Source organism: Heptranchias perlo, chromosome 10 (assembly GCF_035084215.1).
Source record: "Heptranchias perlo isolate sHepPer1 chromosome 10, sHepPer1.hap1, whole genome shotgun sequence".
Lineage (NCBI taxonomy): Eukaryota > Metazoa > Chordata > Chondrichthyes > Hexanchiformes > Hexanchidae > Heptranchias > Heptranchias perlo.
The window spans coordinates 10,690,167-10,710,885 of record NC_090334.1 but is presented as its reverse complement, the minus strand read 5'-3'; the positions used below and the strand labels follow the sequence as shown (position 1 = coordinate 10,710,885).

The following is a 20,719-nucleotide window of genomic DNA, read 5'->3' as shown; positions in this document are numbered from 1 at the left end:
CATATATAACTGCAGTAGTTTACAGGACAGGATGAGGCCATTCAGCCCATTGTGTTTGTGCCGGCTCAATGCTGGAGCATTCCAAAACTAATCCCATCGCCCTGCTCTCTTCCCATAGCCCTATATACACATCTGCTTCAACTTTTGATCAAATTTTCCTTTAACGGTTGCAGTAGGCTCTGCCTCAACCTGTGGCAAAGCATTCTGTACCCAAACAACCCTCTCTACAAATAAATCTCTACCAACTTCTCTCCTCAGCCTTTTAGTGACAATTTTAAACTGATGTCACTGACTCCCCAACCGAAGGAAATAATCTTTCCCGATTCACTCTCAAAACCCTTCATAGTTTTAAAAATCTCTATTAAATCTCTTCTCCGTTCTCTCTGCTCTAGTGGAAATAGTTTCTCCTCGTAACTATAGATTCCCATTGCTGCCATCATCTTGGTGATCAATACCAAATGCTCTCCTTTCTGTAATGGGACGCCCAAAACTGCACACAGTACTCTAACTGTGGCCTATCCAATGTTTTGTACAGATTTATCAATGCTTCTTTCCCCTTGTGCTCTATGCCCGTATTTATAAAACACAAGACGCTGTTGGCCTTTTTAATGACTTTATCTGCCTTCATTCTGACTTTCAAGGCATTATGTATTTCAGAGTTGTCCAATAGAAATTGCTGACTAGCTCCAGGTGTAGCTGTGGCGACACCATTTTAACCACGAGCACTGATTTTAGTAGAAAATGCCTCACATCCACTCACACAAAACAGGTGAATGTACTTCACGTGTATATTTACTTACTCTACCATCATTCGGTAGCACTCACAAGGATCAAAGAACATTTGCACACTCTACTGTTAATCCTACTGTTTTAACAACAAACGTACAAAAAGGTTAAAGTTAAATGCAATTTTCCACATCTGGATTCCCAATTAGCCACATGTGTCTAGTGGCTAACGTACTGGGCAGCACTGATGTATTCGAGCCCCATGTCTCACACCAGGCAGAGGCCAAAAGCAGCCTCTGCGGATAGCTCAGGTTCCAAATGTCACTTCAAGGAGAGGCACCGGTCACTCCGCGGAGCAGCACTGTTTAAAGAAAACCCCACTTGCCCCTCGATCACCTGGCTTCAGTCTGAATCTAGATCCGCTCACTGGCAGCCTTTAAATACCTTGTCATCTTGGTTCCGAAAGTAGTAGAACATCTTTCCTATCAGGGAGCACCAGACCAGTTTGGAGTAACCATGCCTCACCTGTAACATGCATTAATAACAGTCAACCATCAGTATTCAGTGTGAGTGAGCGAATGGGACATCTGTCTTTTGTGGTAAGATTAAACGTGGGGCAAATCTGAAGCAAATTGGACTCACTACCTCATGGACAGTCAAGACTGGACCTATAATCAGATTGATATTTTGACCCCTGCTTCCACCATTGACCCCTGCAGGAGATAAAATGGCTCGAGGAAGGTTGGCCCAAGCTTCTTGACCATTTTATGAGCCTGAATTTGAATCCCAATCTATTTTTCCAAGGCTTAAAATGACAGGTATTCAAAATGAGAGGCAGTCTCTCCATCGAAACATTATTCCCTAGAATAGAAGAGAGGTTGTATTAGAAGCAGCTTAGCTATCAGTCCCGTCCAACACTGAACCAAAGTTTGAATAACCTTTGTGGGGTCAAGTTGACTTTGTTTGAAATGTAATCCAGGACGCATCACATAAGAACACGAGCTCAATAGTACTTATCACTACATTGAACAGTTTCTATTAATCATACTCCAGAATCAATAGGTAGTTTAAGAGGCAGTCTCATTACAAGAATATCAACAGAATGCACACAGGACAAGGTTAAAGCAGCTATCATTTTTTGACATGCACAACCCTCAGCTTCAGAAAGCCATTGATTTCTTGCCTTTGATTTAGCTCAAAACAAAAGCACACAACCTTCATCTCAAAGGAATGACACAAAGACCAGAAGCTCTGAGGTTTGCACCGAGTTAGCTGATCTCAGCTGGGGTAGCGGTTAAGGATGCGATAGTTGTCCCCAGCACTGATGGACCAGAGAAGGGTGGGGGAACATATCAACAATAACTTGTATTTATATAGCGCTTTTAACGTAGTAAAATCTCCCAAGGCGCTTCACAGGAGCGTTTATCAAATAAAATTTGACACCGAGCCAAAGAAGGAGATTTAGGACAGGTGACCAAAAAGCTTTGGTCAAAGAGGTAGGTTTTAAGGAGGGTCTTAAAGGAGGAGAGAGAGGGAGAAGCGGAGAGATTTAGGGAGGGAATTCCAGAGCTTAGGGCCTAGATAGCTGAAGGCACGGCCGCCAATGGTGGGGTGAAGGAAGTGGGGGATGTACAAGAAGCCAGAGTTGGAGGAACTCAGAGATCTCGGAGGGTTGAAGGGCTGCAGAAGGTTCCAGAGATGGGGAGACTCCGACTCCCAACATTAGACAATGACCCTTCCTGGAAAATGTATGGCTGTGGAGTCTCCTATGCCTGCTGACAGCAACCGTCTCGGTGCACACATGATGAACAATCGGCTGGGCGGAGAACTGGCGGGTGGAACCCTACCCCAGCACGCTAAGGTGGGGTGGGGGGGGGGGGGGACACAAATGGGGGAGAAAATTGGGGTGGGAGGGCGGGTGGAAGGGAAAAGTGATTATGGTTCATCTTCCACAGTATTGGAATCTCTACTCCATATTACACAAAATGATGTAGCCACAGGTTGTTTATGAATTTGACCCTGCTGGTTGATGGAGCGTAGAAATGTTATGGGGTCATGAGGGATGTCAATACTCTTATCCAGCCTGCTTGGGCAACGAATGGTTAACTTTGCATCTGGATGTCTGTGCAGGGGTAGTGCGAGGACATGGTTTCAGGAGAAGACACTGTGTGGGAGAGACTTGCACAGGCAGAGCTGATAGAAAACAAACTGTTAACATGAAACTCAGTTCAAAAATTAAGGATGCGATTTGAACAGTCTCCTCATCTGGCACCAATTCAAATGACTCAATTGGTTTTGCTGAACCATTGCATTTGAACTGGTGCCAACTCCAAAGTGTCCTCTCGAGCGTTGGGTAATGCAGTGATCGAGCTCCTCCCACCACCCATGCAAAAAATGCCAAACAGCTGTTTAGTCAAGCTGATGCAGAAGAAACATCTGGTAGGTTGAAAGCATTGGGCTATGAGTTGAGTCCAAAATATACTTGACACGAACACAGCATCTACTCAGAGCCTCAACACTGCATTCACCACTCCCTGGGGGTGAAAATAGTCTTCGACAGTACTGCAAGCCTGGTCCTCCTTGTGCCGATCAGTCTCTAACCAATCAAGATGGGACACACTATGGGGTATGCAGTGCACTGTGTTCCTGCACACAGGTAGGAGCAGTGAGTACATGGACTGGCCCTTCCTCCCAATTGTGTTTGTTTTTTGTTTTCACGGAGTGAGGCAACAATATGTGTATGCATTATTATTTTAAAGGAGAAAATATAAATGGGCTGTCCCACTGGCTTAATAAAGGGTGATGGAGAGAAAACCACACATGGTGCAGTATACTTACTTCCCCACATTACGATAGTCAAAGATTTTTGCTGGACTATGTAATTCTCTAAAGGTACATTTTTCTCTTTCCTTCATGGGTTGCCCTTTTCCCACACTGATAACCGTGTCCCCATTTGATACACCTCACGATATCAGACAGGGTCTCAACTAATCTGCTCTCCACCCTATCACAGACCTTTCCCCTTTTGTTCTTTCCTTACCCCCTCCTTTCCCTACCTCTGTATTTGCTTATAAACTGTTAAATCTCGAACATCTTCCAGTTCTGATGAAAGGTCATCGAGCTGAAACCTTAACTCTGTTTCTCTCTCCAGAGATGCTGCCTGACTTGCTGAATGTTTTCCAGCATTTTCTGCCTTACTTTAGACAGGGTCTTTTCCTGATCCTAATAACCCCTTTGTTCTGATCTCCAATTGATAGGGACAGGTTGTCTATGCACCCTAAGTGTCCGCCAATGGCACTCTGGAAGAGAGCCACACACAAGGCAGCTGGGGGTGCCTCCCTCTCCGAGACTCCATTACTTTCTGTGATGAAATTGCTGTTTGCCTATCTTCAAACTCACCCCTTGGAGAACAGTGTGAAGTAGTGGAAGGATTCCATTACTACTGGCGGACAGCTAATGTTATTTCTATATTTAAAAAGGGAGATAGAACAAGTCAAGGGAACTATAGACCAATTTAGCTTAATGTCGGTGGTAGGAAAGATAATGGAATCTTCACTCAAAGATTTAATAGAAAAACATCTAGAAAATGAAAATATAATAAAGAGCAGTCAGCACGGATTTCAGAAGGGAAGGTCATGCTTGACCAGCCTTAGTGAATTCTTTGAAGAAGTAACAAAAGGAGTAGACAAGGGTAACGTAGTGGATGTGATATATTTGGATTTTCAAAAGGCCTTCGATAAGGTGCAGCATTGTAGATTCATGACAAAGGTCAGAGCATGTGGAGTCAGGGGACAAGTAGCAGAATGGATAAAAAGCTGGTTACAAAACAGAAAAGAGAGTAGGGGTTAAGGAAGGTAGCTACTCAGACTGACAAAAGGTGGGAAGTGGTGTTCCGCAGGGATCGGTGCTGGGACCACCATTGTTCACAATTTACATTAATGATTTGGAATCGGAAATACAATTTCAAAATTTGCAAATGATACGCAATTGGGGGTGTAGTTAATACAAAGGAAAAAATGCAACAAAGTACAAGAAGACATTAATAAACTTGCAGAATGGGTGTGTAATTGGCAAATGAATTTCAATATATATAAGTGTGAGGTGGTGCATTTTGGTAGGAAGAATAAGGAGGCCACACACTGCCTGGATAATAAGAGTCTGACTGGGGTAGAGGAGCAGAGGGATCTGGGGGTACAGATACACAAATCACTAAAAGTAGTGACATAGGTTAATAAGGCCATAAAAAAGGCAAACCAAGCACTGGGGTTCATTTCTAGAGGGATAGAATTGAAAAGCAGAGAAGTTATGTTAAACTTGTATTGAACCTTGGTTAGACCACACTTAGCGTACTGTGAACAATTCTGGTCTCCATATTATAAAAAGGATATAGAGGCACTGGAGAAGGTGCAAAAAAGATTCACAAGGATGATACCAGAACTGAGAGGATATACTGATCAGGAAAGACTAAACAGGCTGGGGCTCTTTTCTCTAGAATAGAGAAGGCTGAGGGGTGACCTGATAGAGGTCTTTAAGATAATGAAATTCGAGAATCGTGGATGTGATCCCAGCACTTTGGGGCTCAACTGCATTGTGCATTGTGCTGCTAATCGTTCTCTTATTTCTTTTCCCACAGGACTCTGTAGGTGCCAAATGAAGTTGATGAAACAGGAAAACCCACAGACTGGGTGCCACAGAACAAGTTCATAATGAAGAAAGAAAGAAAGACTTGCATTTCTATAGCGCCATTCACGACCTCAGGACGTCCCAAAGTGCTTTACAGCAAATGAAGTGCTTTTGAAATGTGGTCACTATTGTAAGGTAGGGAACGTGGCAGCCAATTTGCACACAGCGAGGTCCCACAAACAGCAATGGGATAATGGCCAGATCACCTGTGTTTAGGTGTTGGTTGAGGGATAAATGTTGGATAGGGCACTGGGAGAATTCCCCTGCTCTTCTTCGAATAGTACAATGAGATCTTTTACGTCCACCTGAGAGGGCAGACAGGGCCTTGGTTTAACGTCTCATTCGAAAGACGGCAACTCTGACAGTGCAGCGCTCCCTCGGTACTGCACTGAAGTGTCAGCCTGGATTATGTGCTCAGGTCTATGGGGCGGGGCTTCAACCCACACCCTTCTGACTCAGAGGCGAGAGTGCTACCCACTGAGCCAAGGATGACTATTTAGAAGCAATTGAGTGCTGATCGGAAGCAGCTCCCTGCCTTTCAGTGTGGCACCAGATGAGTATTGTCATGTCCTCATAGAACCAAAGGCACAGGATGGGAGGGACTGTTCGGAGAAATTGTTCAACAGCGTAGAAGTTTTGCTGAAGTTCACATCAGCCTCTTACCTTGGTCAGCCAGCCTTTGACAGATGGCTTTGACTCAATCTGAGTGATGACAGGGCTGGCCAGCTGAACCTTTAGAATGTTCTGGAGCACACGGATCCATTCCTCCAGGATGTTTGGGGAGTCAGCAGTCAGGTAGTACGTCCGTTTCTCTGTCACCAGCTGCAGGAGACACAAGCAACAACGAATCACGACAGGAGCCCTCTTCAGCCACTTGTGAGAGGGTTGCATTTCTCAGGATTCCTGAAGTGAGGCTGCCCCGCCTTATTAAAAAGCCAACTGCACGCCCCATGTTGTCACAGGGCACATTGAGTATCTCGGTTCCAATGTGTTATACGTACTTAACCCAATACATTTTGACATTGTGCGATACGCTTTGTGTGACTTGTCACATTTCGGGATTTTTTTTGGACTTTTTTTTTGCTCGGAAAGGATTTGGAAAAAGAGTTTGAATGTTGGGATTGTATAAAAAGTGTATTCGCACACATTTTATTTTAAAAAGCACCTAGATGGAATGTGGTTAATAGGCTATATGGAAGGTGTTTTCCCTCCAAAGACAGTAAACAGATAAGCAACTTTTTAGCTTCTCTTAGTAATCAATAAACACTTCACACCCATTGTGTTGGGAAGTCTCTGGTCCCAACTGACTGTGAACAGAGGGACATATTTAGAAAAAAAGGGACAGAGACACAGATAGTCAGGTCCAGCCATGGCTGTGAAGGCAAACAGGTTTTTGAAACAGAAAGCTGCAAGGGCAGGCTTTGGTCAGGTTTCAGTCAAGTAAAGTACCCCATTGATGTGGGAAAGTGTAGTGTGCTCATTATTTTGTATTAGTACATGAAGGTTAAGTTTTACTGAATGAACTAAGTGTACCTGATTATAACTGGTGCTCTGCATGTTCACTTGCTATGAAATAAAGTAGCTTAACGATTTGTAGTAAAATGTCCCAAGGCACTTCCACAGGAGCATAATCAGACAAAATCTGACACCGAGTCACACGAGGAGATATTACGACAGGTGACCAAAAGCTTGGTCAAAGAGGTAAGTTTTAAGGAGAATCTTAAAGGAGGAGGAGAGAGGTTGAGAGGCGGAGAGTTTTGGGGAGGGAATTCCAGAGCTTAGGGCCTGGGCAGCTGAAGGCACGGCCGCCAATGGTGGAGCGATTAAAATCGGGGATGCGCAAGAAGCCAGAATTAGAGGAGTGTAGAGATCTCGGAGGGTTGTAGGGCTGGAGGAGGTTATAGAGATAGGGAGGGGCGAGGCCATGGAGGGATTTGAACACAAGGATGAGAATTTTAAAATTGAGGTGTTCCCAGACCAGGAGCCGATGTAGGTCACGAGCACGGGGGTGATGGGTGAACGGGACTTGGTGCGAGTTAGGATACGGGCAGCAGAGTTTTGGATGAGCTCAGGTTTGTGGAAGGTGGAAGATGGGAGGCCGGCCAGGAGAGCTTTGGTATAGTGGAGACTGCAGGTAACAAAGGCACAGATGAGGGTTTCAGCAGCAGATGGGCTGAGGCAGGGGCGGAGACGGGCGATGTTACAGAGATGGAAGTAGGTGGTCACACCCAGCACAGAGCAGGGATGGACGCTCAGCGTGGGTTTCTAGTTACTTTTTGCTGTTCTCTATGACAATGGGAGGGTCTCACCTGGAAGGTTTGTGCCCCCTCCCCACGGACGATACGACAGGACGAGATGAGCTCGATCCGGCCCTGGGGCTTGCGGATGACATCACTCTGTAATGTCGAAGGACAGAAGAAAGCACAAAATATTGTTAAGAATTTAACTGCATCTTCAAAGCATCAAGTTCAGATACTTCCAATATTAACTTCAGCTTATCCGTCTCAGTTCATCTCCACTCCTCTCCTGAAGGCTCTGACTTGGTGTACTCACGGGTGACTTGTAGTACAGGATCTCTCCGTTCCTCAGCACAAACCATCGTCTCTTCCACGTCTTTACCTGGCCTCCCATCTTCAACAGATAACCAGACTTTTCTAAAGGCTCCTGCAACCAACACAATAATAGCTGGATGGATGATGGACTCTGCAATCACCTGAGTAAGGAAACTACCGTTTTTAAGCAGGGTCTAAGGGAGGAGAGAAGGAGTAATTCAAGAATTAACCAGTAGGTTTGCCAACTCTCCCAGATTGTCCTGGAGTCTCCAGTGCTGTGAAACACCCGGGAGAAAAATCATACAGGCATTAAAAAAAAATTCGGAGATGGGGGCGGGGGGTGTTGGGGAAAGGCTGTTTGGTTGACAGTCAAGACTTATCCAATCGGATAATGAAGAGTCTTTTCGCTTTCCAATTGGCTGTGGGAAGATTTGATGGAGGTGTCAGGCGACCAATGGCGGGAGTGTGGGGGCGGGACGGTTAGAGGTGGCAAGTCATGCGCTGACACTTCCCGGAATACGTCCAATCAGAGTTGGTAACCCTAGGTAACAGTCTGGGGGGCTTCAGTTTCAATCAGTTCTGCAGCATCCCACCCCCCCCCCCCAATTCCAACCGAGAACTAAACTTCGTAAGGTGGTCACATATACCCACAGGTTCTCTCTTACTGAGAGGTTTCAGGGGAAGGCCAAGGTCCATACTGTAGGACAGCACCAGGGTTGAAAGTGAAAATCTAGGTGAGAAGACACAGTTAATTAGGATGACACCTAGCTTGGCCTTTCAAAGCCCTCATTAATTGAGGGGTGATCCGATCGAGGAGTTTAAAATATTAAAAGGATTCGATAGAGTAGATGCAGAGAAACTATTTCCTCTCGCGGGGGAATCAAGAACAATAATCTTAAAATTAGAGTCGGGCTGTTCAAGAGGGAAATCAGGAAGCACTTTTTCATACAATGGGTGGAACTCTCTCCCCAAAAGGCTGTGGATGCTGGGGGTCAATTAGACCTTTCAAGACTGAGATTGATAGATTTTTGTTGGGTTAGGGTATCAAGGGATATGGAGATAAGGCGGGTAAATGGAGTTGAGATGCAGATCAGCCATGACATTAATGAATGGCGGAGCAGGTTCAAGGGGCTGAATGGCCTATTCCTGTTCCTATAATCTAGTGAAGCGGGCCCTCTAAGTGGGTTCAAAAGGAAACACAATGGGGTAAATTTTCACCCCAAGATCATGTGGGTTGGAAGGTAAAAATTGGAAAAAAAGTCAAACTCGACCCCAACTGGTCCATTTCTGGTTTTAACGGAGGCGGGTTGAGGGGCGGGCGACCAACCCGCTCTCAGGAGGCGGGTCGGTCAGTGAAATATTTAAAGGAGGCTGCAAGCCTTCATTTTAATAGTTTTTTTATTTTTAACTCCTGGGGTCCGGGATTCCCGGGGCTCATCATTCACGCCACATAAGAGGAGGCGAGAAGGCCCGATCAATAGGTATTGCACTGCTTGTGGGCCAGGAGGAGCAGGAATGTTTCCCCCAGCCCAACAAGCCTACCTGGCGTGATCCCACACCCGATCGGCCGAGCCGCCCCCAACCCCACGTCCGATCCTCCCCCCCCCCCCCGACAATCTCCGACCCTCCCACCATGAACTCAGACCCCCCCCATGAGCTCCCCCCACCCCGCCGATTTCCGACCCCCCCCATAACTGAGCCCCTGATGACTGACCCCTCGATGATTCCGCCAATGACCCCAATGATTCCCCCATGATCGATCCCCCCGGTGACTCCCCCCGGTGACTCCCCCCATGACCGACCCCATCCCACCCTCAATCTAAGACTTACTTGCTGGCATCTGCTCCCTGGCTGCTCTCCCGTCCGACTGACAGCCAGCCTGTCAATCTGGCTGGCAGGTCGGGCAGGAGACCTCCAAAAATTTGAAAGACGTCCTTATGTCAAAATCATAAGGACGTTCGGATAACCCATGCTTCCGGGTTTCCCATCCGGAAATTCCCCCCTAATCCCGCTCTCTTCCCGGCTTCCCGTTAAAATTCACCCCAATGTGTTTGTGGAGAGAAAGGAGTGAGGGATAAAGTGAGGAGCTGGGTAGATGTGGGATCAGCTGAAAAGATTCAGGTGCGTTGGGCCTTGTTCCTCCCCGACAAATTCACATTGTCCATTCTTCCGGCCTGAATCTCCTCCTCCTGAACCAGAGTGTGGCCACAAGGCGGAGAATGAGGATTCTAGTGGGGAAATTCAGTGCTCCCAGCTGGAGCAGGGCACACTCACATGGAGAGAAGGTCGGAGAATCAGTGCTACAGTGCTGTAAGCCCTATCTCCAACTTACACTCAATGTAAATGTGGAGCTCGCTACCGCAAGGAGTGGTTGAGGCAAACAGCATCGATGCATTTAAAGGGAAGCTACATAAACGCATGAGGGAGAAAGGAGTAGAAGGATTTGTTGACAGGGTGAGATGAAGTAGGGTGGGAGGAGGCTCGTGTGGAGCATAAACACCGGCATGGACCAGTTGGGCCGAATGGCCTGTTTCTGTGGTGTAAATTTTATGTACTTCTATGTAAAATGCCCACTGAGAACGCGGGTTTGGTGAATTTGCCCGTTACTTATTTTTCAGTCAAGCTGTACAAGCAAGGGTAAGCTTTGCATCCAACGCATATTGGAAAACTGCGGGTGCGCTGACTGCAATTTTCCGACACGCAATCGCTTCCCATTGGCAGCACGGGGCCTTGCCTTTTACAGTAGAATTAATACATGCAAATAACTTTCATTGTGGGTGTGATGGTTTTGCCCCAGGCACATTTGATGGCCTCTCTAACCCGTTAAGCTAATGTCTGATCCTCCATGCAGGGCCCTGACGTACAGGAAGAAAGGGCTGCAGATAACCTACGTTGCAGTTGCTCTCCGTGGAGTAGACGGAACAGGTTCGAAGCAGCTTGTGCTCAGGCTCGGAGTAATCGCTGTCTATGGAGCAGGCGTCGGGGGGGATCGCATAATCGCTCTCAGAACTCACCGAGGACATCGAGACCCCTGCGGAGACAGACACGGTGATTTCTCCCTCATTCATAAACCATCTCAAACACGTGCATTAACTGTGGGCTGTTATTGAAGGGATAGGAACCAAGGATCAGGAGTAGGCCATTCAGCCCCTCGAGCCTGTTCTGCCATTCAATTAGATCATGGCTGATCTGTATCCTAACTCCATCTACCCACCTTGGTTCCATATTGCTTAATACCCTTGCCTAAGAAAAATAAATCAATCTCAGTTTTGAAATTTTGAATTGACCTCCAGCCTCAACACCTTTTTGGGGAGAGAGTTCCAGATTTCCACTCCCCTTTGTGTGAAGAAGTGCTTCCTGACATCACCCCTGAACAGCCTAGCCCTAATTTTAAGGTTATGCCCCCTTGTTCTGGACTCCCCCCACCAGAGGAAATAGTTTCTCTCTATCTACCCGATCAACTCCTGTAATCATCTTAAACACCCCAATTAGATCACCCCTTATGGGGTGAGTCTGCACAGGAAACCGACACCAATAATCCTGAAGCACCAAGAGACCTCTGTGATATCGTCCAATCAGACAGGCAAAGCTGATTATTGGTTAGCAATGCTCTGGTCCACTCTGTAAACCCAACCCTCACGCACTGTCTGACCTTTCTCAGTGCACAAAGTGTAGGGCAGACACACTTCGTGATACACTGATTAGGATAAATTTAATTGCGTTCTTCTCAGACTCATTTAAATTGAGGGCATTTAACAAAGCCGAAGTTCACTTGCCACCTAGGTGACCTGAGTCACCGAGTAGGCCCCAATTTACTCAGCATTTCACTAGCTGTTTATAATTTATACTTTATATAAAGGAGGGTCACTTCAATGCAGTCAACAAGTATTCACAGTATGGATTAGATAACAGTGTAGAATGTCCTGAGGACTTCCCCATCAAACTTCTGTAAGAGCCTTCAACTGTCATGGCTTCACATCCCTCCATGCTCACTCCTCACTCCTCTCCCACAAAAGCATCCTCCAGAGCTACCTCTTGGATCCTGTCTTCAATCACCACCTTAACCACTACTGCTGGGTTATTTTCATCTCTGTGGGAGGTTTCACTACCTTAAAAGTACTTTACAATGTCAGCCGTGGCTCAGTGGGCAGCACTCTCGCCTCTGAGTCAGTAAGGTTGTGGGTTCACTCCAGGGACTTAGGCACATAATCTAGGTTAACACTCCAGTGCTGTGCTGAAGGAGTGCTGCACTGTCGGCAGTGCCGTCTTTCAGATGAGACAATAAACCGAGGTCCCGTTTGCCCTCTCAGGTGGGCGTAAAAGATCCCTCGGCATTATTTCGAAGAAGAGCAGGGGCGTTCTCCCCGGAGTCCTGGCCAAAATTTATCCCTCAACCAACATCACTAACACAGATAATCTGGTCATTGCCACATTGCTGTTTGTGGGATCTTGCTGTGCGCAAATAGGCTGCTGCATTTCCTACATTACAACAGTGACTACATTTCAAAAGTACTTGATTGGCAGTAAAGCACTTTAGGACGTCCTGAGGTCGTGACAGTCGCTATATAAATTCAAAAGTTCTTTCTTTTCTTTCACTCACCGAGGACTGAAGCCAGCCGCTCGGTATCCGATGCCATTGATCACCTACCTCTTTTCACAGCTCGGGGGCTCCCGGGGCCGCTGTTTTTCCGCGGCTCAGATCCCACAGTGGACGTTCGGAAGCTGGCTTGGGAACTGCTGTCATCATCGGATCCCGAGGACTCATCAGGGAAGGGAATGTTGCTGATCTGTGTGGCTTTCTGTCAAAGCCCATCAGGAAAAAAAAAACAATCAGCTCTTCATTTTTAACAATAATGGACTTTACCTCCACAGCCCCAACCCGACCTCCCAAATGGGGCCTAAATCTTTGAGTTGGTGCATAGGATTGGGGTGGAGGAATATCCAGGTTGTGCATTAGGGTTGCCAACCCTCCAGGATTGTCCTGGAGTCTCCAGTAATTAAAGATTAATTTCCAGGACACTTGCTGCGAGCAAAACCCGGGAGAAAAATCATAGGGCCGATAAAAAAAAATTGTATGTGGTTTTCAATTTCTTTGGCGATTTTCATTTATTAGCTGTAAAAATATTGGAGATGGGGAAAATTGGCTGTTTGACTGATGGTCAAGAATCATCCAATCGAGTAACAAAGTGTCTGTCCACTTTACACTTGGCGTGAGAAGGTGGTACACGTTGCACAGATGGACGTATTGGGCGACCAATGACGGGAGTGTGAGGGCGGGACGGTTGGAGGTCATGTGATGAAACCTCCAGGAATATGTCCAGCCAGAGTTGGCAACCCTATTGTGCACTGATTGATTGAGCCTCAGCCCCTCACATCCAATCCACACGAAAGTGCTTGCGGTGGAGTCGTGGGGGTGCCCGAGATGTGCCAGTGGGAGAAACATCAAACACAGCAGATGTTCCAATGATGGCTGCCATGACCAGCAGCTAAAATACCCATACATTCTTGCGCCTATGTTCAAATCTGGCCCTGCCTGAGTCTCCTCTCTCTGCAGCTTGCAGGAGTTCCACGTGAAATGAGTTTGGGCCAGTGGCATAGGCTGGATTTTTTTTTGTTCCAGGAAGGTGTTTGCACTTGAGCTTTTCCAGACCAAACAAAACTACTTCAAAAGGTCATCTTTTCAAGTAGGAATTTCACAATAAGGTTCAAGTAGAAACTTCCATTAATCTAACAATTCCAATAAAGCAAACGGAAAGAAAAATTCAAAGTCCATGCCCCGGTTATGCGTCGCTAGTCTATCAATAACTGCGCTACTGTTCACTACAATATCCCAGTCAACGTTTAGAGGCACAAGGCCAAGTAACCGGTTTTTACTGGTCGATTTGCTGAACTGACCAGCTCTGGAAGAACATCCATTGTTGCTGTGTTTTTATCAAGTGTTCTTTTGAAAGAAGGAGTGGTCCAATAAAAAAACAAATGGTGGAATTTCAGGGGGTGTTTGAACAGCCTGACATCCCTTCCCCCCATGGCCCACGCCCAAGGTTTCAGCATCTATGCCGTTCCCCGGCGAGCTCCCAGTGGACCTCACGTAGGGGTTGAGGTAGATTGTCGAGGCAGAGGAGAGGGAGCTTCACTCTGTATCTAACCATCTTATATCTGACTTGGAATTACATAGAATTTACAGCACAGAAACAGGCCATTCGGACCAATTGGTCCATGCCAGTGTTTATGCTCTATACGAGCCTCCTCCCACCCTCCTTCAACTCACCCTATCTGCACATGCTTCCATTCCTTTCTCCCTCATGTGTTTATCTAGATAAATGCATCTATGCTATTCGTCTCAATTACTCCAGTGTGTAGCAAGTTCCACATTCTAACCACTCTCTGGTAAAGGAGTTTCTCCCGAATTCCTTCTTGGATTTATTAATGACTATCTTATATTTATTGGCCCTATTTATGGACTCCACCACAAATGGAAACATCTTCTCTACATCTAAAATATCACTGATGCTGGCACTGGGTGCCTGAAATGATATTCCACTGTCCTGCATCAACAGTACAAAATCCACCGCACGCAAAGTTATTTTATATAAATATCTTCGCACTAATGCATGAAGTGTCCTTCAGCACTTCTTTACAGAGACACAGTCCCTGTTATAAAATATTTGGCAAACTTTACTTCATCTGTTTTCAACACATGACTTCACGGCACAAAATGCATCCTCCTCTCAGTGCGATACCCAGATATAATCTCTTCTCCCTCCCCGAACCGGAAAAAAAGGGTCAACAAACAACTTTTTTTCCCCCTGGAAGTGATGCCCCTTTAAATATCAAACACCACTGTGTGAGTGGCCAGCGATGCCCAGTCAATGCCCGTCACCAGTTGGGGCAAGCATGGAGAAAGAGAATGGGCAAAACAAAGCATTAGTGACAAGGCTGTGCCCGACTAACAAATGAGCCAAAGGACGTGGCCAGGAGGGAGATTGACAATCAGTGTTAATCCTGAAATGTGAAGCCCTGTTTAAACTGTAACAAACAGTGTAACACGACCAACTCCTACTATGGAGCGAGCACGGCTCAGTGCTAGTACTCCCGCCTCTGAGTCGGACGGCTACGGGCTCGAGCCCCACTCCACACAGTCTCCTCCCCCTCACCCCCCCCCCCCACCTCTGTAGCCCAGGCAAGCAGGAGCACAGAGTTCCATTCTTAGCTGGGTACTCGTGTCCAATAGGAGTGGAGTGACGACCTCCCCCCTAATCACATCTAGCTGGTCCTCCTGGTAGGTGAGTCAGGTTAACAACCTGGTCATGCAAGAAGGGTCTTTGATATGGAAACAAGCCATGTTTCTGCTGGATGTAAAACAGTGGAAGAAATGGGCTGTCTCGTGGACCATTAGGTACAGCAGAGAGAAGAAGAAGAATTCCTAACACGCCTCCCCCACTGACCCATGGCTAATTTAGCACTGAGCCACATGGACAGTGAGGTCTGTGCTGACGTTCAGCTGGGGTTATGGTTGAAATGCTACTATTGGCCTCAGTATCCTGTGCTGGGGAGGGGGAACACCATCAGCTGGTGTTCTCAATCCTGATCACTATCCAGCAAATCCTTCTTGGTAGTGTGGACGTGAGGCAAAGTAAAGGATTGTTCTTAGCTGGAATGCTCCTCACTGTTCCACTAGTCCAAACATTCACTTCCCTCCACCACCGGCGCACCGTGGCTGCAGTGTGTACCATCCACAGGATGCACTGCAGCAACTCGCCAAGACTTCTTCAACAGCACCTCCCATACCTGAGAACTCCACCACCTTGAAGGACAAGAGCAGCAGGTACATGGGAACACCATCACCTCCAAGTCACACACCATCCCGACCTGGACATATATCACCGTTCCTTCGTTGTCGCTGGGTCAAAATCCTGGAACTCCCTCCCTAAAGCACTGTGGGAGAACCTTCACCACACGGACTGCAGCGGTTCAAAAAAAAAGGCCCATCACCACCTTCTCAAGGTCAAGTAGGGATGGGCAATAAATGCTGGCATTGCCAGCTACGCCCACATCCCGAGAATGAATTAAATAAAATACCCTGCCTCATAATAGCTTCACCACGTAACTGTCCCTCCATATTCCTATTAAATGTGACCATTTCTCCCAGGTGCAAAGTTCCAGAGTGCAATGAGTTTGGGGAATTACATAGAATTAAGTAGAATCACATAGAATGTCCAGCACAAAAACAGGCCATGCGTCCCAACTGGTCTATGTCAGTGTTTATGCTCCACACGAGCCTCCTCCCTCCCTACTTCATCTCACCCTATCAGCATAAACTTCTATTCCTTTCTCCCTCATGTGTTTATCTAGCTTTCCCTATAATGTATCTATACTATTCGCCTCAACTATTCCTTATGGTAGCGATTTCCACATTCTAACCACTCTCTGGGTAAAGAAGTTTCTCCTGAATTCCCCATTGGATTTATTAGTGATTATCTTATATTTATGGCCTAGTAAATCTTTTATGCACCTTCTCCAGTGCCTCTATATCCTTTTTATAACACGGAGACCAGAACTGTTCACAGTGCTCCAAGTATGGTCCAACCAAGGTTCTATACGAGTTTAACATAACTTCTCTGCTTTTCAATTCTATCCCTCTAGGAATGAATCCCAGTGCTTGGTTTGCCTTTTTTATGGCCTTATTAACCTGCATCACTACTTTTAGTGATTTGTGTATCTGTACCCCCAGATCCCTCTGCTCCTCTACCCCAGTCAGACTCTTATTATCCAGGCAGTGTGTGGCCTCCTTATTCTTCCCACCAAAATGTACCACCTCACACTTATCTATATTGAAATTCATTTGACAATTACACGCCCATTCTGCAAGTTTATTAATGTCATCTTGTATTTTGTTGCAGTTCTCCTCAATATTAACCATACCCTCCAATTTGGTGTCGTCTGCAAATTTTGAAATTGTACTTCTGATTCCCGAGTCCAAATCATTTATGCAAATAGTAAACAACAGCGGTCCCAGCACTGATCACCTGTGGAACACCACTTCCCACTTTTTGCCATTCTGAGTAACTACCTTTAACCTCTACTCTCTTTTCTGTTTTGTAACCAGCTTATTATCCATTCTGCTATCTTGTCCCCTGACTCCATATGCTCTGACTTTAGTCACGAGTCTACAATGCGGCACTTATCGAAGGCCTTTTGAAATCCAAATATATTACATCTACTACATTACCCCTTGTTCTACCCTTTCTGTTACTTCTTCAAAGAATTCAAATAAGGTTGGTCAAGCATGACTTTCCCTTCTGAAATCCGTGTTGACTGCTCTTTATTACGTTTTCGGTTTCTAGATGTTTTTCTATTACACTTTGTGTAAGAATTCCATTATCTTTCCCACCACCGACGTAAGCCGACGATAGTTCGAACCTGCTTCCTTGTGGGTGGTTTCTGGTCAGTCGGCTTTGCAAAACAGATTGACGCCTTACCCCTTTCAAGGTGGTGTAGACGGGAAACGGTCACATTCTTGTAAATAAGGTGAGTGAAGGGACAGAGGTTATACTCGCAGGAAGGTTTGACACTGGAGAGCGAAACAGAAAAAATGTAGGCGATTAGCACAAGGACAAAGACTCCAAAGCTCGATTACCACGTACTGGTCTGCATTGTACTATTTCCAGACACCGTGGGGTCGACTTTAACTTTTTGGCGAACCACCCGTTCGGACAGTGAAAAGGTCCGCTGCAGTTTTGAGGCCCAGGCCTTGTTTAAATCTGCCAAGCTGCCCCGTGCAGCTCACCAGGCTGAGGCCTTAAAATCGGGCCGGGGGCAGCTGCTAGCAATGTACATTGCGGGGGGTGCGGTGGTGATCGCAGAGTGGGGGGGGGGGGGAAATCCGGTTAATTTTATGGGCCCCTGGAGGTTCACTCCTGCTCCTTCAAGGCCCACAAAAATAATTCGACACTTACCTTTGCCGGGTCTCTGCGGTTCCATCGCCCGTGGAACTGTTCGCAGTGAGCACGCCACAGGCTCCGAGCAGTCCCGGGCCTAAAATGGCGATCAGGGTCCTATTTACGTCCTAGGACTCCGACATCCATATTAAAAGGGGCCTATTGCCTGAGTCAGGTGGATGCTTTAGACACCGATGCTAGGCCACTGGCCACATCGCCGGTGTTAATGGGGACACGAAGGCCAACGACCCCATTTTTAGGGCCTTTACCGCCCTGTTAGTAGCAGGCGAGGGCGCTCAGAGTGGACTGGCTCGTATCACATGGAGACTGAGAATTGCTGGATGGGATTGGATGGGAAATTAGCATTCAGCACGGTTTAGTTGGCAAATGCACTGTGGGGCACCGCAATGAGACTTGGGGCTCGATTTTGCAATGGTGGCAGCGGGGTGGGGGGTGAAGGTGCGCGTGGCAAATCCGGGAACTAAACTTACCGTTTCCGACACGATCGCATGTTGATTACTGGTGATTAACGTCCTCTCCGGGTTGTGCGCTCGGCAGCCCCTGGATGACAGGCAGGCTGCCGTCAGAAGCTGCAACGTGAGCCGGGGGGTGGTGGGGGGGAAGAGAGAAAGAGAGCGAGCGAGACATCATCCGGCACTGGGACTGGAAGACCGGGGGGGGGGGGGGGGGGGGAGGGGGAAGCTCCGGGGGAGAATGGTAGATCGGTGGGGGGGGGGGGGAAGAGGGGAAGATCCGGGGGGGAGAATGGAAGATCGGGGGGGTGGGGTGGGGTGAGGGGAAGATCCGGGGGAGGGGCAGGAGAAAGATCTGGGGAGGGGGGGGAGAGAAAGATCCGGGGAGGGGGGTGGGGGGAGAGAAAGATCCGGGGAGGGGGGGGCGGAGCAAAGATCCGGGTGGGGGGGAGAAAGATCGGGGAGGGGGGAGAAAGATCCGGGAGGGGGGGGGAGAAAGATCCGGGGAGGGGGGGGGAGAAAGATCCGGGGGGGGGGGGGAGAAAGATCCGGGGGGGGGGGGGGAGAAAGAGATCCGGGGGGGGGGGGGGGGGAGAAGATCCGGGGGGGGGGGGGAGAAAGATCCGGGAGGGGGGGGGAGAAAGATCCGGGGAGGGGGGGGGGGGAGAAAGATCCGGGGAGGGGGGGGGGAGAAAGATCCGGGGAGGGGGGGGGGGGAGAAAGATCCGGGAGGGGGGGGGAGAGAAGATCCGGGGAGGGGGGGGGGGAGAAAGATCGGGGAGGGGGGGGGGAGAAAGATCCGGGGGGGGGGGGGAGAAAGATCCGGGGGGGGGGGGGGGAGAAAGATCCGGGGGGGGGGGGGGGGGAGAGAGAAGATCCGGGGGGGGGGAGAAAGATCCGGGGGGGGGGAGAAAGATCAGGGGGGGCGGGGGAGAAAGATCCGGGGGGGCGGGGGAGAAAGATCCGGGGGGGGGGGGGGGGAGAAAGATCCGGGGGGGGGGGGGAGAGAAGATCCGGGGGGGGGGGGAGGGAGAAGATCCGGGGGGGGGGGGGGGAGAAAGATCCGGGGGGGGGGAGAAAGATCCGGGGGGGAGGGGGGGGGAGAAAGATCCGGGGGGGGGGGGAGATCCGGGGGGGGGGGGGGGAGATCCGGGGAGGGGGGGAGAAAGATCCGGGGAGGGGGGGGGGGGGGAGAAAGATCCGGGGGGGGGGGGGGGGGAAGTAAGATCCGGGGAGAAAGATCCGGGGGGGGAGAAAGATCCGGGGGGAGGGGGGGGAGAAGATCCGGGGGGGGGGGGAGATCCGGGGGGGGGGGGGAGAAAGATCCGGGGAGGGGGGGGGGGGAGAAAGATCCGGGGAGGGGGGGGGGGGGAGAAAGATCCGGGGAGGGGGGGGGGGAGAAGATCCGGGGAGAAAGATCCGGGGGGGAGAAAGATCCGGGGGGAGAAAGATCCGGGGGGGGGGGGGAGAAAGATCCGGGGAGGGGGGGGGGGGGAGAAGATCCGGGGAGGGCGGGGGGGAGAAAGATCCGGGGGAGAAAGATCCGGGGGGAGAAAGATCCGGGGGGAGAAGATCCGGGGGGAGAAGATCGGGGGGAGAAAGATCCGGGGGGGGGGGGGGAGAAAGATCGGGGGGGGGGGGGGAGAAAGATCCGGGGGGGGGGGGGGGGGGAGAAAGATCCGGGGGGGGGGGGAGATCCGGGGGGGGGGAGATCCGGGGGGGGGGGGAGATCCGGGGAGGGGGGGAGATCCGGGGAGGGGGGGGAGAAAGATCGGGGAGGGGGGGGAGAAAGATCCGGGGCAGGGGGGGAGAAAGATCCGGGGAGGGGGGGGAGAAAGATCCGGGGAGGGGAGAGAAAGATCCGGGGAGGGGGGGGAGAAAGATCCGGGGAGGGGAGAGAAAGATCCGGGGAGGGGGGGGAGAAAGATCCGGGGAGGGGGGGGGAGAGAAGATCCGGGGAGGGGGGGGAGAAAGATCCGGGGAGGGGGGGGGAGAAAGATCCGGGGAGGGGGGGGGAGAAAGATCCGGGGGGGAGTGGGGGAGAAAGATCCGGGAGTGGGGGAGAAAGATCCGGGGGGGGGGAAAGATCCGGGGGGGGGGGGGAGAAAGATCCGGGGGGGGGGGGGAGAAAGATCCGGGGGGGGGGGGGAGAAAGATCCGGGGGGGGGGGGGAGAAAGATCCGGGGGGAGTGGGGGAGAAAGATCGGGGGGGGGGGGGAAAGATCCGGGGGGGGGGGGAAGATCCGGGGGGGGGGGAAAGATCCGGGTGGGGGGGGAAAGATCCGGGGTGGGGGGGGGGAGAAAGATCCGGCGGGGGGGGGGGGGGGGGGGGGAGATCCGGGGGTGA

At 49.4% G+C, this 20,719-nt stretch overlaps 1 protein-coding gene across 1 annotated transcript in view; it reads right to left on the bottom strand.

Annotated features, from left to right (window-relative positions):
* LOC137326277 (pleckstrin homology domain-containing family H member 1-like) overlaps nucleotides 1-20,719 on the bottom strand; it is an 85,601-nt gene that overhangs the window by 54,593 nt on the left and 10,289 nt on the right. Inside the window, 9 exon segments of the mRNA XM_067991205.1 lie at nucleotides 1,171-1,251; nucleotides 6,073-6,231; nucleotides 7,719-7,805; nucleotides 7,963-8,073; nucleotides 10,853-10,992; nucleotides 12,610-12,760; nucleotides 17,441-17,464; nucleotides 17,466-17,503; nucleotides 17,506-17,532. Coding sequence (XP_067847306.1) covers nucleotides 1,171-1,251; nucleotides 6,073-6,231; nucleotides 7,719-7,805; nucleotides 7,963-8,073; nucleotides 10,853-10,992; nucleotides 12,610-12,760; nucleotides 17,441-17,464; nucleotides 17,466-17,503; nucleotides 17,506-17,532 — 818 coding nt within the window.